At 43.8% G+C, this 27,582-nt stretch overlaps 1 protein-coding gene across 4 annotated transcripts; it reads left to right on the forward strand.

The window, feature by feature from the left end:
* Window positions 1-447: 447 nt before the first annotated feature.
* MIX23 (mitochondrial matrix import factor 23) lies at window positions 448-27,582 on the forward strand. Of its 4 annotated transcripts, none has more exons than XR_010919329.1 (6): window positions 7,076-7,212; window positions 10,508-10,633; window positions 12,496-12,642; window positions 23,208-23,267; window positions 24,101-24,182; window positions 27,265-27,582. XR_010919329.1 is itself a non-coding variant. In XM_067545954.1 (5 exons), exons 2-5 carry the CDS (start codon window positions 10,523-10,525, stop codon window positions 27,313-27,315), a joined length of 369 nt encoding a protein of 122 aa, XP_067402055.1. In that variant the 5' UTR covers window positions 448-573; window positions 10,508-10,522; the 3' UTR covers window positions 27,316-27,580. The 4 variants fall into 4 exon arrangements, 2 of the variants coding, with proteins under 2 accessions (XP_067402055.1, XP_067402054.1); XR_010919330.1 differs by lacking the exon at window positions 27,265-27,582 and adding an exon at window positions 25,308-25,442; XM_067545954.1 differs by lacking the exons at window positions 7,076-7,212; window positions 24,101-24,182 and adding an exon at window positions 448-573 and having other exon boundaries at window positions 27,265-27,580.

Here is a 27,582-nt window from a genome sequence, read left to right on the forward strand (position 1 = left end):
TACCACTCCCCCTAGCTTAGTGTCAAGTAGGCCTAATCAACTTTATAGGTTTTATTTATTATAGGTTTGATTTAATTTAATAATAAGAGTTGTCAAATAAGCCTAATCAACTTTATTAATCAAAGAGTATTAGTAAAAGATTAAAACAGCATGGAGAAAGGAAGAAAAATATGTTACCACTGATCTAGGAGACAGTTATGCGGCTGGCCAACAGACGCAGTCCGAGCTGCACTCTACCTATATATATAACAGCGATGAGGGTTTCACCATTTCTTTGCATTATTTATTGTCCTTATCTATACCTTTGACATATTTTGAAGACTTTTTGCTAGGTTTGCACAGCCCATGCGGTACACAGGACAAGTTTGTAACTAGTTAATTATCCTGTTTTTGATCAGATTCCAGAAGTCAGCAAAACCTTGTAGACATCCTTCACCAGTTATAGCTTGGTACAGAAGGCATGATAGCTAAGCATCAGCAACATTGTTTCTATTGTCCTTGTTCTTGGAATGGTTTTACAACTAACACTGAGATGACAATATTTCACATCTTCCCTCAGTTACACAGCTTAATGTAAGTAAAAGCATTTTGGAAGAATTTAACATGAATAAAATAAATAGGTATACAAAACGTATGTGATATTGTATATGATATTGGCTTGCACTATAAACCTTATAGACTTTATCTGGCTCCACACATATTTGCAAGATGGAAGATCTATAGCAACCAAGCATAGCAGAATACCTAAAGGCTGGAGGAGTTGCTCCTGCAGTATACAGAGCATAAGTCATGCAAAGGTACAGCACCTACTTATCATATAGATTCAGTATGAATGTAAAGAATTCTAAATCTAATGTAGTATACTCATCCATTACTAGCCACTTTTTTATTCTCGTTACCTAACATTTCCTTTTAAAACACATTTATAGCTACAACAACCGCCAAATTCCATGATTTGATTCATATATTTTGCTTGTGAGCTGAATGCATCTATTTTCTATTAGTTAGCATAAAATAATTTACATTCCTCATTAATGATTCTGTAAGAGCACTTTTCCCAATATATTTTGTTTACACGAGTCAGTTTCACAAACCTTGATAAAGTCCATTTCTTATCTCGTAACTAACCTCCAGCAAGAATTTTGCAGACCGAGTTTTTCCATTTTGCCTTTGGTCTGGCTGCAAACATAGGGGGTTGGCTTAGTTCAGTCAACAAATTCAAGGTGATCTCGCTCCTTTCTGCCCTGCACTGGTCAGGACATCTTTCATGATCAAGAGAATGAAAGCCTGACAGTATCATGATAGATCCTGCTGGGCTCCCAGAGGGTGTTGGCCTCACGATATGCTACAGTGATCCCCTGTATGAGCAATGTATGTAGAGTCATGACACTCTTGTTCCATTAGAATTAACCAACTGATCCACAAGATTCCTCTAATCTCAGCTTCTAGCTGGTTGCTAACATGATGTAAACCTTATTTTTTACTCGCTATGTGCTCCCAGGAAAATGTAATTTACAATCACAGCATTGTCTCTTACACATTATGATGGAAATATGATGATGGAATGAATCCAGGTTTGCAATATACACAAAGGTGTGAGGACGCAGTGTGATAGACTGCAACAAAAATTATTTTCAGCTCACCTAAAACATTCTGATGTATCTCAGCACATGTGCAAAGTGTGGGGCTAACCACTTGACCTAGAAACATCCAGAAATAGGGTGTAACAGTTACTAATGTTACCTGACCAACTGGGATCTGATATTAATGGGTTCAGGAATTGACACAATACTTGTTTGACAATGACAGAAAGGCTTTAATTACTACACTTATAAAATGAGCGCCTGAACCAAAAGTGCAGAATATATCAGCTGCAAAAGCAATTTTCCTCACCAATGCAGGCAAGAGGCAGTGGTTTCAATTCTTGACAACTTCTCTGAGAGCTTGGATCCATAGTCCCAAAAGAAAGCTGGGCAAAATGACAGTTCTGTGTCTGGAATGATTTCTCAGGGCTTGTTTACACTCGCGGTTATGCCGGCAAAACTTTGTCGTTCTGGGATCTGAAAAAAACCACCCTCCCTCCCCGAGTGATATTAGTTTTGCTGGCATAAGTGTGAGTGTGTTTAGGTGATTTTATTATGTGGGTGGGTGCTCCTGCCGACATAATGTGGCTACAGTTGTGCTTATGCCAGCAAAATGTATGTTGCTTGTGTGTGTGCTTTTTTCACAGCCTTGAGCGGCAAAGTTTTGCTGGAATATCTGTGAGTAAACAAGCCCTCAGTCTTGAAGCGCGCTTGCTAGTGGGATTGCTTCCCTCTTTATACTCTTAAATCCAGTGTTTTCAAAGCATCTTCGGTAATTACATGAGAGAACAAAAGAAATCCAAACAAAAACAATGGGGAAAGACCTATATGTTTTTTACGCAGTTCAAAAGGTGTTAGCGGCCTGGATTTTGTTTAGTCATATATCTGCTTAAGACAGCCATGTGATATTAATGCAAAAGCGTGCACATGTCTGTCTGTGAGGGATGGGCTTACAACACTGAGAAGTGTTTGGAAAAAAAGGAGGACACTGATATCCTTATCAAAAGCTGGAGAAGCCCACACTACATATTATGGCCACATTATAGAGACTGGGCTAGATTCACAAAGGTACATAGGCACCTACAGATTGAGTTTTAAGCTTTACTGCAATTCACAAAACTCCCAATGAACCCTATAGGTGCCAAAACTCACCCAGCGCCTAAATTTTCAAAGTAAAAGTTCCCCTAGGTGCCTAATTACTGCGTCTGAACATGCACACTGCTGCTTCACTCTAGGCATCTGGATGCCTATCTCCTGCCTAAGTCCCAGAGCAATTAACAGTCGAGGGAAGATAGGTGGGCAAATGCCTATCTTGATGCAGGGCCTAATCTGCCAGGCATGCTCAGGGGCTGCCTACTGAATCAGGTCCCATTCAAAATCTGTCCGGAGGAGGTGGTAGTGGTGGCAGTGTTACTGCCTATCTTACAGTTTTTAGTGCAGTAGTTAGAGCACTCACCTGGGATTTGGGAGGCCAGGGTTCATTCCCCGCTGTGGCAGAGGAGGAGAAAGGATTTGAACAGGGGTCTCCCCCATCCCAGGTTAAGTCTCTAACCATTGGCCTGTAAGTTATAAGGTGGGCACTACCACTACCCACTCCTCCTGTAGCTTCACTCATTCTCACAAGAAACAGTTTAAGCACTGAAGCTGTCTGACTCCAGGAGAGTGTTCCTGGTTGTGAATCATTAGCAGAGATAAGCACCTCCAGGCAGCCTGGATTTAGGTGTTGAATTCTGTGTGGAGGCAGGATTTATGACACACCCCTCATGTCGGCATCTCCCAATGGCTAGCTTAGGCTAGTGTGCTGGCTTTTGTGAATCCCATTCTAAGGTGCCTATCTCTCGCCATTCATTGTGTAGGGAGCCTAGGTGCCTAATTTAGGCTTTGTAAATTGCAGTGGTGTTCAACTGATTTTCTAGGTCCCTAAAAGTTAAGCATCGTGATGCTCAACACCTAGATGTCAGTAACTGCCACCAGCAGCAAATTGTGCTGGGAGCAGTTTGTAAGGCTACACTGGCCACAGTCCCTCCCACGCCCCGCCTACCAGAGACGACAGGGTAGGAGGAGAGGTGAGAGAAATGAGGAGGGGGCGGGTTCAACCCCCACTTCCACACTAAACAAACCTGCTGCAGTACTGCCACGGGTGCTGAACGGACAGGGGATCCAGTCTCCTCACTCCCCTCTTCCCACAGATCAGAACGGAGACTTCAATTCACAAACCTGATTTAGACCAGTGCCTGAAACCGCTATATCCTATTGTCAGTCCTCTGAGCCTCCAGTGCCTTACGTTTTATTTTCTCCCTTTATCAGGTGACTGGAGGGTAGCTAATGTGACACCAATTTTTAAAAAAGGCTCCAGAAGCAATCATGGCAATTACAGGCCTAACTTCAGTACCAGGCAAATTGGTTGAAACTATAGTAAAAAACAGAATTATCAGACACATAGATGAACACGATTTGTTGGGGAAGAGTCAACATGGTTTTTGTAAAGGGAAATCGTGCCTCACCAATCTACTAAAATTCTTTGAGGGGCCTGTGACACATTGCACCCCATGTACACCCTTATGGTGTGATTGTGTATCATTCATGTTCACCCTTGTAGTGTAAATGTGTATTGTTTAATGCAAAGTATGTCATGTAAGGTGTTTTTTGAATGCTCATGACATACTGAACATTATTGTTATAGTAGTATGTTTCTTGCAATGTCATATGTATGGTTATGAAACTCTGCTATGTAATATTCCCAAATATGTGTCTCACATGGCTTGAGGTAGATCTAGGCAAAAACTAAGAGCAGAGAGGTAGTTCATGACTCACTAAGACATGCATAAAACAACCCAGCTCTTCCTGGGATAATGGACTAACCTAAACATCTGATAAGGGGATGCTCATTGACTCAAGACATGGAGAAGACCATGCAGGAATACTGTTGGTCACCTGACCATGGGGGGGGGGTGAGACCCCAGAAGGGGGCACAGGGACATGTTGAAAAGAAGAAACATTTTGGTAAGCTCTCTCTCTTCCGCTTCCATCTACAAAACAACATCAAGCAACTGAAGGACTGTCCACAGGGGGAGGGCCTGACTGAAAGAGTCAGCCAGTCTGACATGAGCATTATCTAAGACTGTAAAGTTACTGAAAGTGTTAAGCTTAGTTTAGAATGTGATTTGCATTTATTTCATCCTGATCAAATCTGATTTATATTCTTCTGTTTTATAATCACTAAAAATCTTTCTGTACTTAATAAACTATTTGTTTATTTTATCCAAAGCAGTGCATGTGGTTTGTGTGTGTGTAGAGACATCAATTAAAGTGACAGAGCTGGTGCATATCTATTTCTTTGATAAATTGATGAACACATGAACCTGCAGAGTCCAGTGGGCAACACTGAACTCTGTAAGATGGCAGTTCCTGGGGTGCATCTGGGACTGGAGGTGTTTGCTGGGGTCATTCTATTGCATAATCCCATGAATGGCTGGCCAAAAGCACTCACTCACTAAATTAAGGGGCTGCTTGCTTGCAGGAGGCTATGCATGGGCTGATCCAGGAGTGAGGACGGACCCCAGGAGTGAGGGATTGGGGTGACTCAGGTATACACCAGTCCAGATTGCAGAGGGGAATGTCACAGGGGTCAATAAGCATGTGGACAAGTGTGATCCAGTGAATATAGTGTATTTAGATTTTCAGAAAGCCTTTGACAAGATCCCTCACCAAAGGCTTTTAAGCAAAGTAAGCTGTCATGGGATAAGAGGAAATGTCCTCTCCTGGATCAGTAACTGGTTAAAAGAGAGGAAACAAAGGGTAGAAATAAATGGTCAGTTTTCAGCATGAAGAAAGATAAATAGTGGTGTCCCCCAGGGCTCTGTACTGGGACTAGTATTGTTCAACACATTCAGAAATGATCTGGAAAAAGGGTAAACAGTGAGGTGGCAAAATTTGCAGATGAAACAAAACCAGTCAAGATAGTTAAGCCCAAGGCACACAGTGAAGTTACAAAGGGATCTAAAAAAACTGGGGGACCGGGCAACAAAATGGCTGATGAAATTCAATGTTGATAAATGCAAAGTAATGCACATTGAAAAACATAATCCCAACTATACATATAAAATGATGGAGTTTAAATTAGCTGTTACCAATCAAGAAAGAGAATTTGGACCCATTATGGATAGTTCTCTGAAAACATTCACTCAATGTGCAGTGGTAGTCAAAAAAGCCAACAGAATGTTGGGAATCATTAGGAAAGGGATAGATACAACAGAAAATATAATATTGCCTCTATATAAATCCATGGTAAGCCCTCATCTTGAATACTGCATGCAGATCTGGTTGCCCCCTCTCAAAAAAGATATATTAGAATTGGAAAAGCTACAGAAAAGGGCAACAAAAATGATTAGGGGTATGGAACAGCTTCCATTTGAGGAGAGGTTAGTAAGAAGGGACTTTTCAGCTTGGAAAAGAGATGACTGAGAGGAGATATGATAGAGGTCTATAAAATCATGACCGGTGTGAGAAAGTAAATAAGGAAGTGTTATTTACTCCTCCTCATAACACAAGAACTAGCGGTCACCAAATGAAATGAAAAGGCTGCAGGTTTAAAACGAACAAAAGGCAGTATTTCTTCCCACAATGCCGAGTCAATCTGTGGAACTCTTTCCCAGAGAACGTTGTGAAGGCCAAGACTGTAACAGGGTTCAAAAAAGAACTAGCTAAGTCCATGGAGGATAGGTCCATCAATGGCTATTAGCCAGGAAGGGCAGATATACAAAACCACGCTGTGAAGTGTCCTTGGCCTCTGTTTGCCAGAAGCTGGGAATGGGTGACGGGATTGATCACGTGATGATTGCCTGTTCTGTTCATTCCCTCTGAAATACTTGGCACTGGCCACTGTGGGAAGACAGGACACTGAGCTAGATGGACCATTGGTCTGACCCAGTGTGGCCATCTTTATGTTCCTGGTCTGTGAGTGCTGCTTTTCCCAGGTCTAGGCACATTCCCTTCGCGGTGCGTATCTGCCACGCGGGAGGTTTCTGTGTCGAGCGGCACTGGGGGTCGCAGCACTCCCCTTGTGATGATGCGGGGCCACAAACCCGGCAGTCAGCCGCCTGTGTAAACGTGTGTGTTTGCAGGACCAGGAGCGTAGCCAGGCCCCACTACAAGAGTGGTCCCCAACCTGGGGGGGGGGGCACAGAAGAACGTGACAGGGCCTGGATCAGCCCCACATGGTATGAACCCCTCCCCCCCCAAAATCTTTCGTTACAATCCACCCTCAGTTCTTCCCGCCTCACGGACCGGCCGGGACCCGCGGGCCCAGCTGGGCGGGCTCTGCCCCCCTCAGGGACCGCGTCAGGCGACGCGTTCTTCGACGGGACTGGCTGAGGGGACGCCCCCGCGCGCAGCACTTTGGCGCGGCGGCGCGAGGCCGGACCGTTCCTCTCGCCGCGTTTGCGCCAGTCACGTCCCGCGCCGCTCGCGCGCTGCCGCGGCCAGCCTATCCCCTCCGCCGCCGGCGCGCCACGCGCCAGCCCCGCCCTCCCCCGCTGCCCGCTGATTGGCCGGCGTCCGGGTCCACCGCCTTTCCAATATGGCGGCGCCCAGCGGAGCCCGGAGCTGTGAGGACTTTGCCGAGTTCCAGGTACGGGCCGGGCCTGGCGGGGTCCCTCCGGGGGTCGGGCGCTGCGCCTCCCGGCAGCCGGGCCGGGGAGCGGACCCCGCCTCCGGCCGGCCGGTCACGGGAGTGGGGCGGAGGAGTCGCCGGCTCTGCCCCACGCCGGGCCGGCGGGGGGAGGGGAGGACAAATGGCCCCGGGGCTGCCCGGGGGCTGAGCGCCACTGACCCGGCCTGGGAGCCCCGTAGGGGACGGAAACCACTTGCGCACCCCTAGTTCACACCCCCCCGCCCGGCGGGGCCCTACAATGGGGGGCGCGCGAGCTCCCGCCATCCGTGCGGGGGGAGGGGAACGAGGCAGGCAGGGGCCCCTGCATGAACGTTGCAGAGACTGGATGTGGGGGGGGGGGGTGGGAAAGAAGCTAAAGGAAGGGGTCTGAGGGTTCGTCTACACCAGAAGTGCAACCGTGAGCCGGGTGCCTGCCTGACCGCTGGGGAGGGCTGGCAGCGAGTCCCATGCCTACAGCCGAGGCCCCAGGGCTGCCCAGCTCCAGACCAGTCCCGCTGTCGGTGCCCCACTTCAGCTGGTGGAGGCGCTTTTGGTGAGGATGTGCACCACCGACAGAAGGAGCACGTGTGGACATGAACCACCGCTTTAATTACGGAGGGGGCTGTACACTGACTTAACTTAAGGCAACATAATTTTGTAGTGTAGACAAACCCGGTGAAACTTACATCAGTCAGGGGGTGGCTTAGGGCCTGTCTACACTACAGGTGATGTCAGTATAATTTATGTCAGTCGGGCATGAATAAGCCACCCCCAAGTGATGTAAATTACACTGATCTAAGCACCGGTGTGGACAGCGCTGTGTCTCTTGTGGAGGTGGATTTATGGCATGGAATGTCTTCACCAGACACGCTGCAATGACACAGCTGCACCCTTGCAGTGCTTCTAGTGTGGACTAGCCCTTATTCGCATCTCTGAGCGACATAAGTTATACTGACATAACCTGTAGTGTAGACAAGCCCTGAGGCACCAGAGGCATAGCTGAAGTTGTGCTTGAGGCATTGTCTACACCTAACCCTCCTAGTGTAGATGCAATTTATGCCAGCAAAAAGGTTGTTTTGCTAGCAGAGCTTATACCAGACCCCTGAGTGAAATAAGCAATGCTGACCAAAGCACTTTTTTGCATGTATAAATGCACCTATCTTAGGGGCTTTGCTGGTACAGAAATGTTGCAAACTCTCCTTCCCATCCATCTAACTAACTTTACTGTCCCAGCACTTAATGTAGACCAGCCCTGAGATGATATCTGAGCTTGGGCAGCCCCCAGAAGATACGGAACTGTATACTGTCTGATGTATGCACATTAGTTGTAGCCATGTTGGTCCTAGGATATTAGAGAGACAAGGTGGGTGAGGTAATATCTTTTATTGGATCAACTTCTGTTTGTGAGAGAGACAAACTTTCAAGCCACATTGAGCTCTGAAACCTGAAAAAGAGCTCTGTGTGGCTCGAAAGCTTCTCTCTCTCACCAACAGAAGTTGGTCCAATGAAAAATATTACCTCACCCACCTTGTCTCTAACTGTTTGATGATTTGATTAACTCCCTTGCAATTGACATAGCTCTGAAAAGGCTAAGTCCCCTTCTTCCCTAGTTTGTCTGATACTTGCTTTCAGTGCACAGATAATTGTTTTTCTGGCTTTATATTTTTATATCCTATGTGCTTGGTAGGTAATATGTTTTTTATGCCTGGTTTGGCATTCATATTCCAATGCTTGGAATTGGATTTTATATGCAAACTCTCCATAGTTTTTAGCAAAATATTCATAATTTCCCCTCCCCATCTCTATTTCAGTGGATATAAATGGATATTTGAGAAGTTAAATATGATCCAATTTTTAGATTTCAGGTGATGGTAGGTATAATAGAAGTACACTAATATAGTAGTATTACAGTATCAAAAAGGAAAGAATTAAGGCAACTTTATATTTGATATTGCTGAAGTACATAGATATCTGTCTTCAGGAAACAGCAGGCTGGCATGTATTTTCAAAGTATTGCCTAGTGGAAGAACTTCTCCTCTAAACTGCAATATATTTATCTCTCCTTCAAATTATGCTACTGTGCTGCCTGTATTGTCAAAATGCTCTGTATATTTTCCAGAAAAAGAACAAACAGCAAACATTTCCAGCAAATATATCTAATATGATTGTCCATTGGCACTGCTTTCTTCCTTGGTTGCAGTTATGAGAGTGTTTTGTTTTATTTAAATAGAGAACACAAATATATAGATTCCTCACTGCCTCACTCATCTGGTCTGTTGCATATGCAACCCTGTAAAGGTATATGCTAAGTTAAAGGAATCACTGGTAAAATATTAGCAGCACATCACAATGCTTCCATGTCAGATCTAATGTGGGTTTTTTACATTTAGGAATAATTAATGTAAAATGCAAAACGTGGATCTTAATTTACGCCAGAATAAGCCCAGGGGCTAAGTTCTATATGATGCTGTGGCTGTGGAGTTTGCAGTTTTTCCAAGATGCTACAGAATTCAGTAGAGTGTTTTGTTTTTTGCTGTGGGATTTGTCATTCTGCTGCACCTAATTGCCCAAAATCTTATTTTTGTATTTGCATTACCATAGTGCTTAAGAGCGCTGGTCATGGACCAGGATCCCATTTTGCTAGGTGCTTACAAATACAGAACAAGATGATCCCTTTCTGGGTCTGTGGCCTGTGACTTGTTTGTAGCTGTCTCTTGCTCTTTGGCTTTCCTCAAAAAGGGGAGTTAACTGGATTACAGCACATGCTCCCTGCACTGTTCTATGGAGCTAGGCAGCAGGGCTTTGAAAGCCGCAGATGGGAGTCCAGCTTGCAGTCAATGAGTAGGAAAACCAGAAGTGTTGGCCAGCCACCTTGAGCTGCTTCAGGGACAGCACAGTAGCTGATTCTGGAAAGATGAAGAGCTGCTGAAACCAGTTACAAGCACTTTCCTGGCACACACATAGCGGGGAACAAGGTTCTTGTGCAAGCTACCTGGGGAGCAGAGGAGTGGAGCAGGGCAGCTTAGAGAACCAGCTGAAAATACTCAAAAGGATGTAGAATATCTTTGACTGTGGCCCATTGTCAAAAAATATTCGTACTAAAAAAATTCAGCAAAGACTTTTCATGGATGGCACCTTTTTGTTTTGTTTGTTTTGTTTGTTGCCATGTTCTTCAGGCAACACAGCTATTAAAATTAAAAATTGTTTAATTGTACAGTTTCTCTAATTTCCCTCTCATTCAGGTATAAGCAAGGATGTTTATTTTTACATGCAGGAATTGCTCAGGGTGATGCGGACAATTGATGACAGAATAGTCCATGAATTAAACACTACACTTCCAACAGCTTCCTTTGTAGGGAAAATTGATGCCAAACAAACCTGTAAAGAGCTCTACCAGTCCGTAAGTGTACCTGTTCCATGATGGTCTTTTTCACCCAATTCCTCATGCTTTATTAAATGTAGTGTCCAAAAAAGCCAAGATCACCCATTCCCCAGCTTGTTATAAATTGCTGGCACAGCAGATAATGCACTATGCATCTGTGATTGGTCTACTTGACTTTTTATGTAGCCGGTCCCCTCACATGTAATGGCTGCTTTACGACAGACACCCCACATGCAGAGTTTCTTTTGCTCCACGGTAACATTCCTGCAGGCTATACTGCTGACCTTAGTATGTGTTAGACAGCCTATCCGTTAGTCCACCTAAATACTAGGGCTACCACATTTCTACAGTACTTTCAAAGCAGTCTGCTTCTATAAAGCTAAGGTCTTCACCTTTACCTCTGTCGGATACTACTTCAGCGCTTGACAAACCCTGGGCACCAGATCGCCATGGCACCTAGAAATTTAAGTCTGGCGCCTAGTATTTCTCCTCAGGGAGCGGCCGCCGCGCTCCATGGCGCCACTGCATCCATGTGGCAGGGCTGGAAGGGGGGAGCGCTGCGGCTGCTGCACTCCAGCCAGGGCACCCCGCTCCTGGGCCCACGTTGTGGGAGAGGGGTGGGGGGATGGGGTGGGGCCGGGAGGGGAGAGTGGCTATTGGACTCCAGCCAGGGTGCCCCGCCGCTGGGCCCACGTTGTCTGGCTCCTTAATTATTGGGCTGGCTCCTAGCTCCAAAACAGATTTGTCGAGCCCTGTACTACTTGTTACATTCAGTTGCTTGCCAGGATATAGATTAAAGAATCCAAACGGATTCCCATGGGATCACAGACAACGGATTCTAAAGATTGTAACAGCAGCCACCAGATGTGAAACCTTTGTATCCCAGCGACTCCTTCCTGCAGGAGCTGAGCCTATAAGGTGGGGGAGCAGGATGTGGGTTGGAATCAGGCTGAGCGCAAAGTAAAGGCTTGTGTACATGTACAGCGCTGCAGCGGCACCCCTGTAGCATTACTAAGCGAACGGGAGAGCTTCTGTCGTCAGCGTGGTTAATCCACCTCCACGAGAGGCGGTAGCTATGTCGACGGAGGAAGCTCTTCGATCAACAGAGAGCTACTCCGGGGGGTTAGGTCAGTATAACTCTTATCGCTCAGGGGCGTGGATTTTTCAAACTGATGTAAGTTTGTAACATGGTCTTGGCCTAAGGAAGCAACAAAGCAATGGGTGTGTCAGTGAGAAGCAGCCCTGGGAAAGATGTGACCTGTCAGCTTTGTGTAATGGCGTAGCTCACCTGTCCCTTATCCCACCCTCGATCTATTTTGTTTCAGTCACCTCCTGTAAGCATTGATGAATTTCTGTTGTTGGTACTGAGTGGGGATATTATATTCATGAGAGATGCTCTTTTTTTTTTTTTTTTTAAATCTAAAGAAAGCAATTGGAATCACTTAGACTCTGTATTGTCTTTCCCTGCTAGTATTGTGCTCTTATAGCACTTGCTCCATAGGTTGCTGTGTACCCTGCTGTGTAAGCCCTTGGTGCCAGTATAAAGAGACCCGTGTAGTTATATTATTGCGATTCAATTCTCCCACCTGCCTTAGAATTGGAAATAAAATATTATATGCAACTGCCAGTTTGTGGGGAGAGAGGGAAGGGGTATTCTCTCCCTGTGGCATATGGAAGTGGGGACCTGTCCCATAGGCAGAAGTATAGGAGAGCAGTTGTGGCAAGACTGCGATACCAGCGAGGAGAGCTATTATTGTAACTACTGTAAGACTAAGCATAGTCTGGTTTAAAAAAAAAAAAGTTAAAAAAAAAAAATTGAGGCTTTTTCTTCCCACTGACCATTGAACTAGTTAATCTGACTTTTATTCTTCTCCAATTAGCTGATGGAGGCTCATGCCAGCAGAGAGACAATAATCAAAAGCTGTATTGCTCAGACTTCTAATGTAGTAAAAACTCTCCAAGAAGAGAGGGAGAAGGCCCAGGATGACATAACATTATTAAAACAGCTCAGGCAAGAGCAGACTAAGGTGAGTGATGGCACTTCCTGGAATTCATTCAGGAAAAAAGGGAGGGTTTGTGTGTCTGAAAACTGATTGACTGATTATTTCCATTGTGAGGATGTCAGCCTGCATTGAATTCTAACTCATGCAACTCAAGTGTGATTGCTTGTTTGCTTGGTGAGAGGACTCCCTTAAGTCCACAAGATAGAACTGTCCACTCTTTTAATCTATGATCTGTTGTGACAATACATAAAATAAGCACAGTTCACTCATCAAATTGTAGACTACAGTCTTAACCAAATAACAGCTTTAATATGCAGTGAATATCCCTCACTTATTTATACACTTAAAAAAAAGGAAGTGAAGCAAATCTTTGTTAAAGGTGTTCTGATAGGGCCTCATATTCTTTCGAAACTTGTGCCAGCAGAAAACTAACATCTTGGAGAATCAGGGAAACAAACAGAACGCGAACACTAGCAAATATGGCAATACACAGTTTAGTTAAGATTTCCCAAAACATTGTCTACCTCCTTTGATCTCTGCCACAAGGAATGCTTCGGGGATGTGGCCCTACCAGCCCTCACTCAGATTGTTAACGCTGAGAGAGCTCAAACTATTGTCCTTAGTGAGATCTGCCAACCTACGCCTAGGTCCCTGAGTCGGTGGTGCCGCACGAATACAGTGAGGGTATAAACAGGAATGCTGATACTGTGTGTGTGTGAGCACTGAGAAACTGGCAGTTTGCATTATACTGGGTAAAGTAATGATATATTTCTGTTGTTATCCCCCAAGGAGCAAAGTTAAGTTGTGTGGTATGGAAAGCATTACCGTAACTGAACAATTCCTTCTTTTCTAATGTTTGTATATTTTATTTTGAGTACATTTCCTGATTTTTAGAGGTGTCTATTTGAAGGATCTGCGGCACTGCCAGGCAATTGTAACTCCCCTTTAACCAAGTTTTTATTAATGTTCCTTGTTTTGTGAGGAGGCAGGGTAGTGGCGGGGGCATGATGGGAGAGCTTTGGGGGCACACATCACCACTCTTCGTGTACCAGCTGTGCCTTCCTCCAAGCCCTTCATGCAACCAGTAGCACTGGAGGGGTCATAGAGGAGAGAAGGTTGTAGCTGATCAGCTGTGAAGGTCACACTTACCAGCTGGATGTAGGGAAGAGAAGGGAAGGGGGAGGAGACCCCCCCCCCCCAGAGTCTCTACTCCATTTCGGAGACTAGCTGTGGGGGGAGCAGGTTTTGCATACCTTTCTACAGCATAGGAGGCTTGCAGAGGAGTTCAGTGCCCTATTGATCTCAGTGGGTGTTCTCTTCACCACTGGCTCCATCTCAGTGCTATGTGCCTGTGCCCTGCACAGGGCATGCCCTTCTCAAATCCCTACTCCATTTTCAGCACAGGGAACTTGTAGCATGCACTGTGTGTCCCTATCCGTTCCTGATGCAGGTTGGATCTGTTGTTCCTAGTGCTGCCTGGCAGGAGTTCATCGTCTCTTGTTTGGCCCAGAACTAATTTGTCCTAGGCAGGACTTTTACATTGGCCTCTCTGGTGTCATCATTGACGTGACAGCAAGTTCCTCCCATATCAGCCAGACTGGGTTTCATATCCCAGCACAGAACTGCCTGCTGCCAAGCTATTCTAGGGCAGGACTTGGAATGATGTGTAGATAGTGTTGCAGATACACTTCTGTGGTGTTGAGCTTCCTCAAAATTCATACAGCGCTCACACTTCCAAAAGGAGTCCCATTGTGTCCCCCGACACCAAGAAGGGACGTTAGTGTGCTAATTGTCACAGCTCACAAATCTTCTGAGGAGAGGATTTGAATTTATGGTCCTTGGCTTGAAGGGCCAACATCCGTTCCCAGTTTACTTGGGAACACCTTTGTGAGTGACACATTGAGTAACAATAGCTTAAAGAGGCAGGAGTTGTCTGTAAGCCTTCGTCTCTCTAAGGGCATGTCCACACTAAAAACTTAAGTTGCTCTATCTTAAGTCAACTTACAGCCACTGCAGTAATTATTGCAGTGGTTCGTGTCCACACTGCCCTTCTGTCGGTGTTGCATGTCCTCACCAGGCGTGCTTCCACCAACTTACGAGGGGCAGTATGTGGGGCTGAGAGCCTGGGCTCAGCTCCCCACCAGAAGCTCAGCTCCCCACTCCCCGCCAGGAGCCCAGGTGCTGCCTCAAAGCTCCCCACCGGAAGCCACGAAGTTGACAAAAAAGACAGCCAACAGCCGATGTAAGTAATCCGCAGTGTCCGCACGGACACTGTGTTGCCCTAAGGATGCCGACATAAGCCTCTTGTGGAGGTGTATTTATTATGCTGGGATAGTAGGGCACTTATATCAGTGGGAGCAAGGCTGTAGTGTTTACACTGATGTACTTAGGTCGACATAAGCTGCCTTATGTCGACCTAACACTGTAGTGTAGACCAAGCCAGGTCAGCTATTGTATTACCAAAAGATGCCTGCCAGAGCCTGGTGTACCCGTCTGGGAAACCAGAATGAAAACACGATAACTTTTTTGAAACAGTGGGTTTCAAAACTGGTTCTTGTTCTCATTGAATAGTTGGTCTGAGGTAGGGATGTGAAAGGTTTACCTTTAGGGCTAACTGTTCATTAATGACTAACCGTTTAGTATTAGTTTTACCATTAACGCATCCCTAGCCTTTCCTGCACCTTTGTTCAAATCCCAATGGCGAATGGCCGCCGGGGCGGGAGAGCAGAAGTGCGAGGGGCTGCTGGTCAGCCAATCAGCGAGCAGCATCCGGAGGCCAGCCCCAGCTGCGGAAGCTCACCTGCTGAGCCTGAGGAGCAGCTGCCCCTCTTGCGGAGAGTGGTGAGGGCAGAGCCGTGTCAGGTAGCGAGTCTGGCCCCGAAGGGCAGCGGTGCCGTCCCTCTGCCAAGTGTGCTCGTGGCCCTCTCCTCCGCATTATCAGGGTGGCGCTGCCTGGGATGCTGCCGTCCCCACAGTCTGGCAGCCACCTGGCAGTAGTGGATGGGTGGTAAATGTGGGGGGTAGGAGCCTCTCTCTGGGTACCAGCTGCCGCTCAAACCAGCCCAACTATTAATCATTAAAATGATATCAGTTAAATGGTTAACTGGTATAATTTGAATAGTTTAAATGGGTACTTTTAAAAATGTTATTTACATCCCTAATCTGAGGGATCCAGTGATGTGTCTTTATGGGGATCACATCCATAACGTTTTTCCCTAGCTGTGTGGGGAAAAAAACAAAGTTATAGGAATTTACAAATGTTAAAAGCAGCTTTTATGGGTATGCATATCTTCTTGACCAAATCATCCCATAAATCTGGAACTGGAAGAATGCAATCAGGCAGCAGAAGAGACCCAAAAAAAAAAAAAGCAAACACAGTACATACAGTACTGTGTTAAATGTAAAAGACTAAAAAAAATGACAAGGTAAGGAAACTGTTTCTGTGCTTCTTTCATTTGAATTAAGATGGTTAAAAGCAGCATTTTTCTTCTGCATAGTAGAGCTTCAAAGTTATATTGAGTCCATGTTTAATTGTAAACTTTTGAAAGAATGACCATAGTGTTTTGTTCCGAGTTCCGAACATTTCAGGGGCTTAGTACACTTTACTGGGAAATTACTAATTTACTAGTACAATTACTGGGAAATTCGGCGGCAGTCGATGGGAGTTACGCAAGCTACATAGAGTAGCTTGCATAACTCACATTGACTTACTAAATCCTCTTCTGTGCGCCGTCTCCACTATGCTGCGTCAACGGAAAATGCGTTCCCGTCGACGCAGCGCTACGCCTTTTGAGGACGTGGTTTAATTGAATCGACTTCTGGGTCGATTGAGCAGGTCTTCACTGCTGCTCAATCGATCCGGATAGATCGATTTGACAGCAGCAAATTTGCCACCATCAATGTGTACATACCCAGGGTTACGAACAACTTCCATCCCTGAGATGTTTGTAACTCTGAGGTTATGCATTGCTTTTATATAACGTTTTGCTACAGTCTCTCTCCTTCCCTTTTAGGAATCTCCTACATGAATGCTGTCTTGTTGCTTGAGCCTGCTGTGCATCGTGTTCTGTAGAACCAGAATTAAAGTCCAATAACGTCTGAATTATTAGGGTTTGAAGCTGGCACTTGGCGAGGCACATTGAGGGTTCATCTACACAACAAAAAATACTCTGCATCAATGAGTCTCAGAACCGGGATCAACTGATCTGGATTCACAGTGTGGGGGTAAAATTAACATCTTGGCTGTTTGAGCTCAGGCTGGAGCCCAGGTTCCGAGGCCCTTTCTTCTCGCTGGGATTCAGAGCCTGGGCTCCAGCCCACGCCCAAATATTTGTGCTACATTTTTAGTTTTGCCGCATGAGTCAGTTGATCCAGGCTCCCAAACTTAATGCTGTGGGGTTTTTTTCCTGCTGTGCAGGCGTACCAAAAATGACTCAAGGGCAGTCCACAGATATAAGCTTCTATTTTTAAGGCCGGGGGGACTCTTGTGATCACGTAGTCTGACCTTCTGCATAACACAGGGCATGGAACTTCCCTGAATTAGGTCCTGCTTCAAGTCTAATCGCTGTGGTTGAGCTACAGCATATTTCTTAGAATAAATATTTCCAGTGATTGAGAATCCATCACAGCCCTTGGTAAGTTGTTCCAGTGCCTCATTACCCTAAAAACGTGTCTTATTTCAAATCTGAATGTATCTAGCTTCAATTTCAAACCATTGGATCTTGTTTTATCTTTATCTGCTAGATTGAAGAGACCTCTTATCAAATTTATGTTCACCACGTAGCTATTTGTAGGCGGATGAAGTTTACCCCTTAACTTTCTCTTTTGATAAGCTAAATGGATTGAGCTCCTTGAGACTTGTTTTCCAATCCTTAGATCATTCTTGTGGCTCTTCTCTGAATCCTCTTGAAGTTTTCAAAATCCTTCCTGAAGTGTGAATATACTATTCCATTAACAGTTGTATCAGTGCAAAATAATAGAGGTAATGTAATCTCCTACCCCTTCTCAAGATTCCTGTGTTTATACATCCAAGATCACATTAGCCCTTTTAGCCACAGTGGCAAACTGGAGCTCATGTTCTTCTGATTACCAGCCATGACCTCCAAATCCTTCTCAGAGTCACTGTTTCCAATGATAAGAGTTCACCATCCTGTAAGTATTGCCAGCATTCTTTGTTTCTAGATATATGATTTCACATTTGGACCTACTAAAACACATTTTGTTTGTTTGTGCCCAGATTACTAAGTGGTGCCAATTGCTCAGTATCTGTGACCTTATTTACCGTTGCCCAAATTTTTGTGTCTTCTGCAAACTATCATAATGATTTTGTTTTCTTCCTGATCATTGGTAAAAATGTTAAAAGCTGAGGCCGAGAACCAGCCCTTTTGACCCCACTCAAAATATATGTGCATGATTCTGTTTACAGTTACCTTTTGAGACTTATCAATTAGCCAAGTTTTAATCCACTTAATGTATGCTGTGTTAATTTTGTATCTTTCTAGTTTCTTAATCAGTGTTATGTAGCACCAAGTCAGATGCCTTACAGAAGTCTGTTACATCAACACGATTACGTCTGTGATCCAAACTTGTAATCTTATCAAAATAAGATATCAAGTTAAATTGACAATCTCTTTTCCATAAATCCATGTTGTTTGGCGTTAATTATAAATTGAGTCCCATGTCAGACATTCCATTATTTTGCCCAGGTTCGATGTTAAGGTGACAGGACTAAAATCACCCCCGTCATCCCAATTATTCTCTTAAAATATTAACACATTACTTTTCTTCTAGTCCTGTGGAACTTCCCCAGTGTTTCAAGAATGTTGATTTTTCAGTAATTAATAGTCCAAAGAACTCCTTGGCCAGCTCTTTTAAGACTTTTGGATGCAGTTTCTCTAAGCTTGCTGACTTTAAAAATGTCTAGCTTTAGTAACTGATGTTTAACATCTTCCTTAGTTGGTTTTTGAAATCTCATGACAATGAGATCCACAAGTTAATTATACATTGTCTAAAGATTTTTCCTGTTATAGTGGTTGCCTTTCAGTTTCACTGGATGTCTGGTTATTACTATGGTGGCGTAGTAGTGAAACTATAATTAAGATTGTATCTGACTGGGTGTTTTGTGAAGACTTTAATCCTTTTCAGTCCACCATCATGTTAATTCTAGATAATATGTTATCTTGAACAATCTGGAGCCTTTTTGAGTAAAGTGAAAGTTCACCTGGCAGTCAGATCAGCATTCAAGACATACCTGTATTTGTATATCCTACTTTGAAAGGCTTTTCGTAGATGTAGGCCAGAAGGGACCATTGTAATCATCTAGTGCAGTGGTTCTCAATCTATTTGTCATTGTGGGCCATATATACAGCTCTCTGTGTTATGTAGGCTGCATCCGCACAATCTATATACTATCTGTATGGCCCTGAAGATGTTACATGGGCTTGCAGCTGTGTGCTGATTGGGCCGCAAGTGGGCTGTGTGTTGGGAACCACCAATTTAATCTGACTTCCCTGTTTAACACAGACCATAGAACTTTCCCCAAAATAATTCCTAGTGCGTCCCTTTTAGCAGAACATCCACTCCTGAATTAAAAATGGTCAGTAATAGAGAATCCACCAAGGCCTTTGGCAAATGCTTCCAATGGTTAATTCCTCTCCCCATTAAAAATTGTGCCTTATTTCCAGTCTGAATTTCTCTAGCTTCAACTTCCAGCCATTGGATCAGGTTATATATACCTTTCTCTGTCAAATTGAAGAGCTCATTTTAGTAGAATTTCAGAGTTATGAACACCTTGGGAATGGAGATTATTTGTGCCTCTGAAATGTTTGTAGCTCTGAACAAAACGTTACGGTTGTACTTTCAAAAGTTTACAACTGAACATTGACAATACAGCTTTGAAACTACTATGCAGAAAAAAAAGACTGCTTTTAGCCATCTTAATGTAAACAAAACAAGCACAGAAATAGTTTCCTTACCTTGTCAAATCTTTTTTTAAACTTTCCCTTTATTTTTTAGTAGTTTGTTTAACAGAGTACTGTACTGTATTTGCCTTTTGTCTCTGCTGCTGCCTGATTGCGTACTTTCCGTTCCAAATGAGGTGTGTGGTTGACCGGTCAGTTCATAACTCTGAAGTTCTACTGTATTAAATATTTTTGAAGGGGTTGCTTCATGTGTTTCCACCTGTTGATGAACAGCCATGTTGGGATTTGAATTAAGTACTTAAAAAGGGAATCTGTTTGATCCCTGGGTGTTCAGTTTGTAATCTCTCTCCTTAAAGATTATGGTTAAGATTCTTCAAAAATCAGAGCTTTAAGGTTAGGCTTTTCAGGAGAGATTTTCTACTGAACTCTCATTTGTGCCTTAGAAAATCTCTACCTTTAAATCCTTTGCCAAGCAAGAGATCTGAGTTTTAAAATGGCTGAGTGGCATCTCCCACTGAAATGCTTAGCAGTTTTAAAAATCATGTCTCTTGGTATCTAAATAAGGATTTAAAGCCCAGCTTCAGGGATCCATTTTTTAAAATGTTGACCAATAGCTACAACATCAGCTTTAAACATTTGAGATCCAAGTCCTTATGGCTGACCACCACATACATTTTTCTTAACGTTAACATAGGTTTTATACTGGCACGCTAATTTTTTTTACCAAGATCTGTGATTTGCATTTTAACCAGTCTATTCATTTACCTATGGGTTTTCCTCAAATCACATTCATTGCCAAAAGAAGCAAATTCACACAGCATTACTCTTTGGGTATGACTCCTAAAGCCAGTGTCCAGTTCTGGAGAGCAGTCCTATAGTCTCTGTTATAAGTAGAGCTGGTAGTAATACCTATAGTTATCCCTTTCTATTCTAGCAGTTTCTTTTAGTAAACTATAATTTTGCCAAACTTTTAAGTGTGTGGGGCTGGAATTTTCCATGTTTACTCTGCCTCAGACTGAATTTTTTTTTCAGAAAGTTTCAGGAAAAATTACAAAGCTGCTTCTAGAAATAGGGTTAGGGAAAAATAAACAGCTTTACTAATAATTTTTTCTAACCATTTCCTTGAAGAACTCTAATGACCCCTCTAATTTGAGACAGGGATTCAGAATTTAACAGGGAACTCCAGTCCTGGAGTTAGAGAGGTGTCTTTTGCTGCCTCCATGGAAATAAAGCCTGGAAGGGCCAAGTCATAAGCTTTCAAAGATCCGGGTTTGTGTGTGCTTTAAGCTCTGCTGAACTTGTTGGCGGAGTGATTTAAGGCCCCACTCTTTGTCTGTAACACAAAGTGTTGAACGCTGCATTTGATCTATTCTAACATTTCCGGGAATGGTAACTTAGAATCCTGTTGGTTTTGGCGAAAATCAGAAAACCGGCACAGCCTGTCTGTCACTAAAAGTAGTGCCCAACTGGTGCTGCAGGCAGAGGATGTTCTCTGGGATCCTCTGCTTCCCACACGTTGCAGGCAGCATCTTTCTAAACAGTGTTACATACTTCCTTGGTCTGAGCTGTGTATCTGGCCAGCCCCACGCCCCTACAACGGGGTCTCTGTTTGCACTTTGTTTGATAGCTCTCGGAGGTCAGCCTACGTCAGTAACTGTGGTGTTAAAATCTGAACTATGGTGTCTGCACTGAATGAACTGTACATTCACCACGGTTCCTACGCTCCATCTTCTCCAAACGGGCTTCCTGGCTCTTTAGAGCTTGCGTGTCCCACTGGCCCCAGCAGCAGCTGTTGCCCCTTTGGCCTAGGGGAGAAGTTCTGGATTGGGTGTCGGGGGGAGCGCATGTGTTCCAATCCAAACTCTGAGTGGTGTTAATTGTGTACTTTTCAGTCCTTGTTATTGGTTGGGCATCATACCTCTGTCCTATAAGGGAGTCTTATTGTTCCCGTGCTCCATTTTACAAGGGAAGCAACCGAGCTGTTGCACAAGGTTACCGCTGGCAGAGGTGGGGGTAGAACAGTGTCTCTAATATGGCTGACCCAAGGCACATCAATTTAGTCATTCTGCCTTTCAGAGTAAGGGTGCCAAATCTGTGCTGTCTAGAGCAAACGCCCTTCCAGAGCCACGTGTCCTGAGCCTCAAGATTCCACTGTCTAGAAGACAGATGTATAAGCCTATAGATATTACTACCAGGGACATGTTTTCCTCTGCTTCTTGTGGCTGGCCTGCTAGTATTAATGCTATTAGTGTCGCTCCTTTAGCTCAAGCGGTGGTGCTGTGTGCCGTGGATCTCTAGGATCTGGTGATGGCATGTGGAGGAGTCAGTATGATGCCACACAATAGAAAAAAGGAAATCCTTTTAAAACAGTTTAGAAATGACACACACAAGCTGTTTAAAGAATATTATGGCTGGAGTGCTTGATCTTACCAAGTTAGGAAATGCCAGAATTAATGTAGCCTGTGCAACTTTACTTTGCTCCAGGGTGGATAAAAACTGATTTAAAAAAATAGAATGTAAGGTTTAAACTTACTAAAATCTATTGGAGACAAGGGGGGTGTGGTAATATCTTTTACTGGACCAACTTCTGTTGGTGAGAAAGACAAGCTTTCCAGCTACATGGAGCTGCTCTTCTTCGGCGATGGTGTGTGTGTGATGGTTCTTGGGATGCCCAGGATTGAGAATTATCTTATCTCTCTGCCTCCAGTGAGAGAGAGATGCTAGTGCTTAACTGGGTGTCCGCTCCCTGACACCAGCGTGTTAGCACCCAAACAATCCCTTCAGGGCAATGCTAGCCCTCTTTGATTTGCAGGCTAACAGTAGGTACAGCTCAGTCCATGAGCTCCTTTGAAGCATTCTCCTGTGATATTCAGCCCCTGTAACTGGCTTAACTGGCTACTTACAGAAATACCAGCTGTGCTATTCCCAAGGGGACAGTGTACACACTGGCTTGTTTGAATCCTCTGAGGATATTTATGTAATATCACAGCACTGAGATATTTATCATGAAGACAATCAAGGTTATTATCAAGGGCTAAGAGGTAATGCAAACAGGAAGGTTACATATAAAAAAATCCATATGCACATTTTTGAGAGTAAACTTAACTTCAACAGGCTAACCACCTGCCTAAAAGCAGCCTTATCTCACCTAAGTGTTTGTTGCGATGCTTCCAACTCGGGCAGGTCGGGATCCCATTTTCATGAATGTAACCACACTGACCGATTTCTTCCTCAGGTGCAGGATAAAGAGCTGTCTTTTTGCCTGGTCTTTGTATCCCCCCAAATTCACGTTTTGTCCCCAGCATCAGGATGACCCCCCTAGGGTTTATTCCTGGGTGTGCTGACTGCCTGTTGACTTTACAGCCTCACGTGGACTTCGTATGCAAACAGGGCTTCCATTGTGTTGGCTTACAGTGTTTACTATACACTTGAACCAAGAGACAGACAGTTGAATAGGCATCCTTTGTCTGGCAGAAAACTGTCTGTCATCCTTAACTTGATTCAGATATTTTTAGGAACATACTGAAAGAGCGTGTGCGTGTGTGCATGTGTGTGCGTGTTTTTTTTTTTTTTTTTTTAAAAGAGGTAAGTATGTGAATTGCCAAGACTGTGGGGACCTGTTCTTAATATCCGATTCTGAATGGTGTCTGCCCTTTCTTCTGCTTGCAGTTGAAGCTGATGCAGTCTGAGCTGAATGTTGAAGAAGTGGTAAACGACAGAAGCTGGAAGGTACATAACTCATTGTTTTATTAAGTCTGATGTTATCTGTTTAAATTGATGTGACACCGTAATGCATTGGAGTGTTTTTGAGACATGAATCAAATGGAGGGGATGAATAGGGGATGGGGGAGAGAAATAAGGCACGCAGTTCTAGATAACTGGCTCCAAGTCCACACCTTCACCTGCCCCCTCAGCAGTCATTAACTTCAGATGAAGAATCCTTCAACTAAACTGCGAAGGAAAGATAAAAACAGGCTGAAAGGTGTGTGTGAAAGAAAGATGGGCTTTGAAGTACTTCACCTGCAGGTTACCTCTTCTAGTCTGATTCAGGTTTGGAGTGATTACAAGTTGTTTCCCTATGTCTGGGGGGCTCTGTGAAGTGAGTTGGGGTGCCTCAGTGTAGCTCTTAGGGGATAAGTATCTGTTTCACAAACACCACCCATCTGGCATTATTTGGCCTTCCTGTGTGCCAGCTCAGTGCAGACACCTAGGGCTGAGTGGGTCAGGAAGACTGAACTCCTTCCTACCTCTGTAGGAAGCTTCTGCATGTCAGGACGGAGGTGCTCTGGTGTGATGAGGCGCTGTGTAGGAGAGAAGTTCTGCTGCCCATACTATACCAGTTTTGTGGGCAAATAGTCCTTCTATTTCTGGGGCTGTTAATCTAGCACCAAGATCATTTAAAGCCAGGAAGAGAATCTTAGAACTTTTGAAAATGGGCAAATACTACATCTTCTGGCCATCTCACTTCTAGGATCCTCTTCTAGTTTGAAATAGTTTAGAAAGTTTTCTTTGTCAAGTAATAAGTAATCCAGCCTCCTACCTCATTCTGGTATTCCCTGTAGAAAGGGGATTGATTCTCGAGGCAGCTAATACTGACATGAGGCTACATTATGCTCTCTGCACAGCACAAGATGCATTAAAAAGGTATGGATTTGTTTGTTTGTTTGTTTGGTACAGATTAGAGTAGGGAATAAGAAACCAGATTTTATCCCCCTGCTGCCAGTGTCTCATTGTGGGACTGAGTAAATCTAATTTCCTTCTGCCTAACCTCTCTGGAAAGTCAAAACAGTCTTTTATAAAATGCTTTGAACCCACTGATTGACTAAGAGACGGTTAGTCTATTATGCAATTAGGCAGTGTTACAAATTGCTGAATAATTGCATACATCGTTTTGTAAATTGCTATTAAATTGTCCAACAGAATCTAAACTCTCATTTAAAAAAAAAAAGTGTGCAGCCTTTATTGCAGAAAAGTAACTTCAAAATGCAAATTAACACTAACCAGTACCAGAGCTGGTTGCAAAAGAGGGTGTGTTTTTTTTTAAATAAAGTGAAATTGTTTGTTTTCACTCCAAATATTTTTTCAGAAGATTGTCATGCTTTTGTCCAAAAAAAAAATTACCAAAATGGTCATGAATTTTTTGTTTCCTGCAAACCAGGCTCTTGGTAAATAAGCCATTTTGATAACTTTTTATATGACATCTTTGTTTAAAAAAAAAAAAAAAATCTAAAAAAAAAAAGATGCGTTTGACAAACTTCCTTCAAAATATTTCTAACAGTTCTACCCAGTACACTGCTCTGTGCCTCAGGCTGCTGACAGCTTCCCGATTGCACAAATGGGAACAATTCATACCTCCCTCAAAGATACTATTTCAGGCTAACTCTGAAACAAAATAGAGCTCAGAAACCAATCATAGGTACAACATTTTCAGAGAAGTGTGATATTTTAATGGAGCGAAAGCTGCTGTTTGGACTCATTATCTTTACCTCATTCACTTTACGTTGGCAGTTACTAAGAAATTAATAGTATGTCTATGGATAATTTGCAAAGTAGGTGTGGCTTAGCAAAGAAGGGTGCTGCTTTATGGGAGTGTCTGCTAGTAGAGTGGAATCTGGTTTATACCATCCCTCTAGCCATCAAGGACTAGATTCACAAAGGGACTTAGGTGCCTAAATCCAAAACTTAGATGCCACTCAAAACCCCTGCTAAGCTGCTACCTAACTCTGGAGTCACCTAAACATCACTCAGAGCCTACATTTCTGCCATTAGGTACGTCAGGGACTTGAAGTTTCTTCCTCTGGGCATGCACACTGCTGCCTCAGCCTTGGTGCCCAGGCGCCTATCTCATGCTGAAGCCCCAGCAGGATCCTCAAACGAGGTGAAACTAGGCATTGCCCTGCCTGTCTTGCCTGCAGGGCCCAATCTGGTAGGTGTTCTCAGAGCATGCTGATCTCCACACGAAATGGCAGGGGAGGAGAGCACTCACCTGAGACGTGGGAGAGCCCTGTTCCAATCTCTTATCAGGCAGGGCGGGGGATTGAACAAATCTTTGAAAGTAGAATCTGAGACTGTGAACATTGCAAACTTGTAGTTTTTTGCTGAGGTTGCTAGCAGGCCCTAAAGATCCTTCATCCCACTAGAAGCTCAATCCTGGGAGCATGAGATTGTGGAAAGGGGCGACTTTTAAACAGTTTTAAGTTCTTCTATAAAATGAGGCGTAATTTGCTAAACACTAAATACCCTGACCTTTGGGTTGATGGTAAGAATGTGTGTGACACGTACATTATAGCTCATGCTATTTTAGATCTTAAAAGGTAAGAGTCAGGTCTGGTTATTACTCTAAGAAATCTTCATGATAAACCATATTATTATAAAGGAAGAGGTATTGAGTCTCAATGACGACTGAGTCATGCCTCAACTTGATTCTAGGTGATGCTCTTGCCATTTTTCAGGACTTGTCTACACACATACTGGAAGAAAAATAATTAAACCAGTTGTAAATTGTACCTTTAGTTAGTTTGGTGCATAAGCATTATTTACTCATAGATTTTAAGGTCAAAAGAGACCAATATGATCATCTAGTCTGACCTCCTGCGCAACTCAGGCCAAAGAGCCTCACCCATCCACTCCTGGAATAGACCCCTAACCTATGACTGAGTTACTGAAGTCCTCAAATCATGATTTAAAGACTTCAAGGTACAGAGAATCCACCAGCAAGTGACCTGTGCCCCATCCTGCCTCGAAATCTTCCTGACTCCAAATATGGCGATCAACTAAACCCTGAGCATGTGGGCAAGACTCACCAGCCAGACACCCAAGAAAGAATTCTCTGTAGTAACTCAGAACCCACCCCATCAAACGTCCTAGATTGACAGTCTTATTTCAAGTTAATTTAAGTTGATTTCTGTAGTTGCTTATCCCAGTGAACTCCAATAAAAAACTTCAAATTGTTAATTTCTTGTTATGAGCCAGTCATATTGGGTATGAGTCTTCCAATTAGGAGAAATGAAAGTCATGTGAGGTTACTAGATATATTAACCAGATTTTAACCAAGAACATTGCTGAAGATGAGTGATGCAGGTGCCAGCATTGCTAGCATGTGCACCCAAAGGGCAGATTGCTATCAGATTGTTAATTTTTTTATCCAGAAACATTTAATTGATTGAAAACTATGCACCACAGTTTTCCAAAGCTTTTACACACTGGTGTGAACCATACTATAATTTGCATTTCACCCTCCACTGTAAATGCCTCGCCTCCGGTGTGCAACATGACACCGGATGAGCAGCACAACACAAGAGACTCGCTCAGAAGGTAAAGAATAAATAGTTGGATCCAGTTCAAATGCCAAAGTGAATTTAGACTGACGGAATGTGGTATCCTAAGATACTGGGGCCAACGCTTTTGGTCTTGTGAAATGTGCCACAGGCTAGTGACCACAAATTGCTAGGATCTGAATTTGATCTTATCTGAAAGTGAGCACATCTAGTGATATACAGTCTCCTAGCACCAGGCAGAATGTTGGAGGTGTTGGAATACTGACCTTCAGGGAAGGTGACTTGGCCAAGGATCTCAGTGAGTGGTAATGATTTTTAGTACTGCAAGATCAGACATAGTTTTGACATGTGCACTGCGTAAAGGGAGTATTGCCAGATCTGGTCCCGGCTTCTGTTCTGTTGAGGATGCTTATTACAAGGAATAACTCCCTTTTATTTTGGTCTCCTAGGTATTTAATGAGCGCTGCAGAATTCACTACAAGCCTCCAAAGAGCCAGTGATGTAAGGGCGCTTCCCCTGAAGGTGTTCTACAATCATGAGAGCAAAGCTGAAGAGACCTGGGGCAAGCTGTGTGGGACCTTTCCAGAACCAGTAGAACCCAATCTCATTTTGTTTTCAGACTCACCTACTTAAAATCTCAAGTTCAGCTGATTCTCCTAATTAAGAGAAACCAACTCCTGTTTTGTACAAAATGTGAAAAACAAATACATTTTATAACTATTAAAAAAAAAAATCAGATATACTGGGAGACTGCCACTTTCTTGAGT

The sequence above is a fragment of the Emydura macquarii genome, unplaced genomic scaffold, assembly GCF_026122565.2.
Source record: "Emydura macquarii macquarii isolate MOO-44397 ecotype Brisbane River unplaced genomic scaffold, CSIRO-AGI_Emac_v2 contig_1119, whole genome shotgun sequence".
Lineage (NCBI taxonomy): Eukaryota > Metazoa > Chordata > Testudines > Chelidae > Emydura > Emydura macquarii.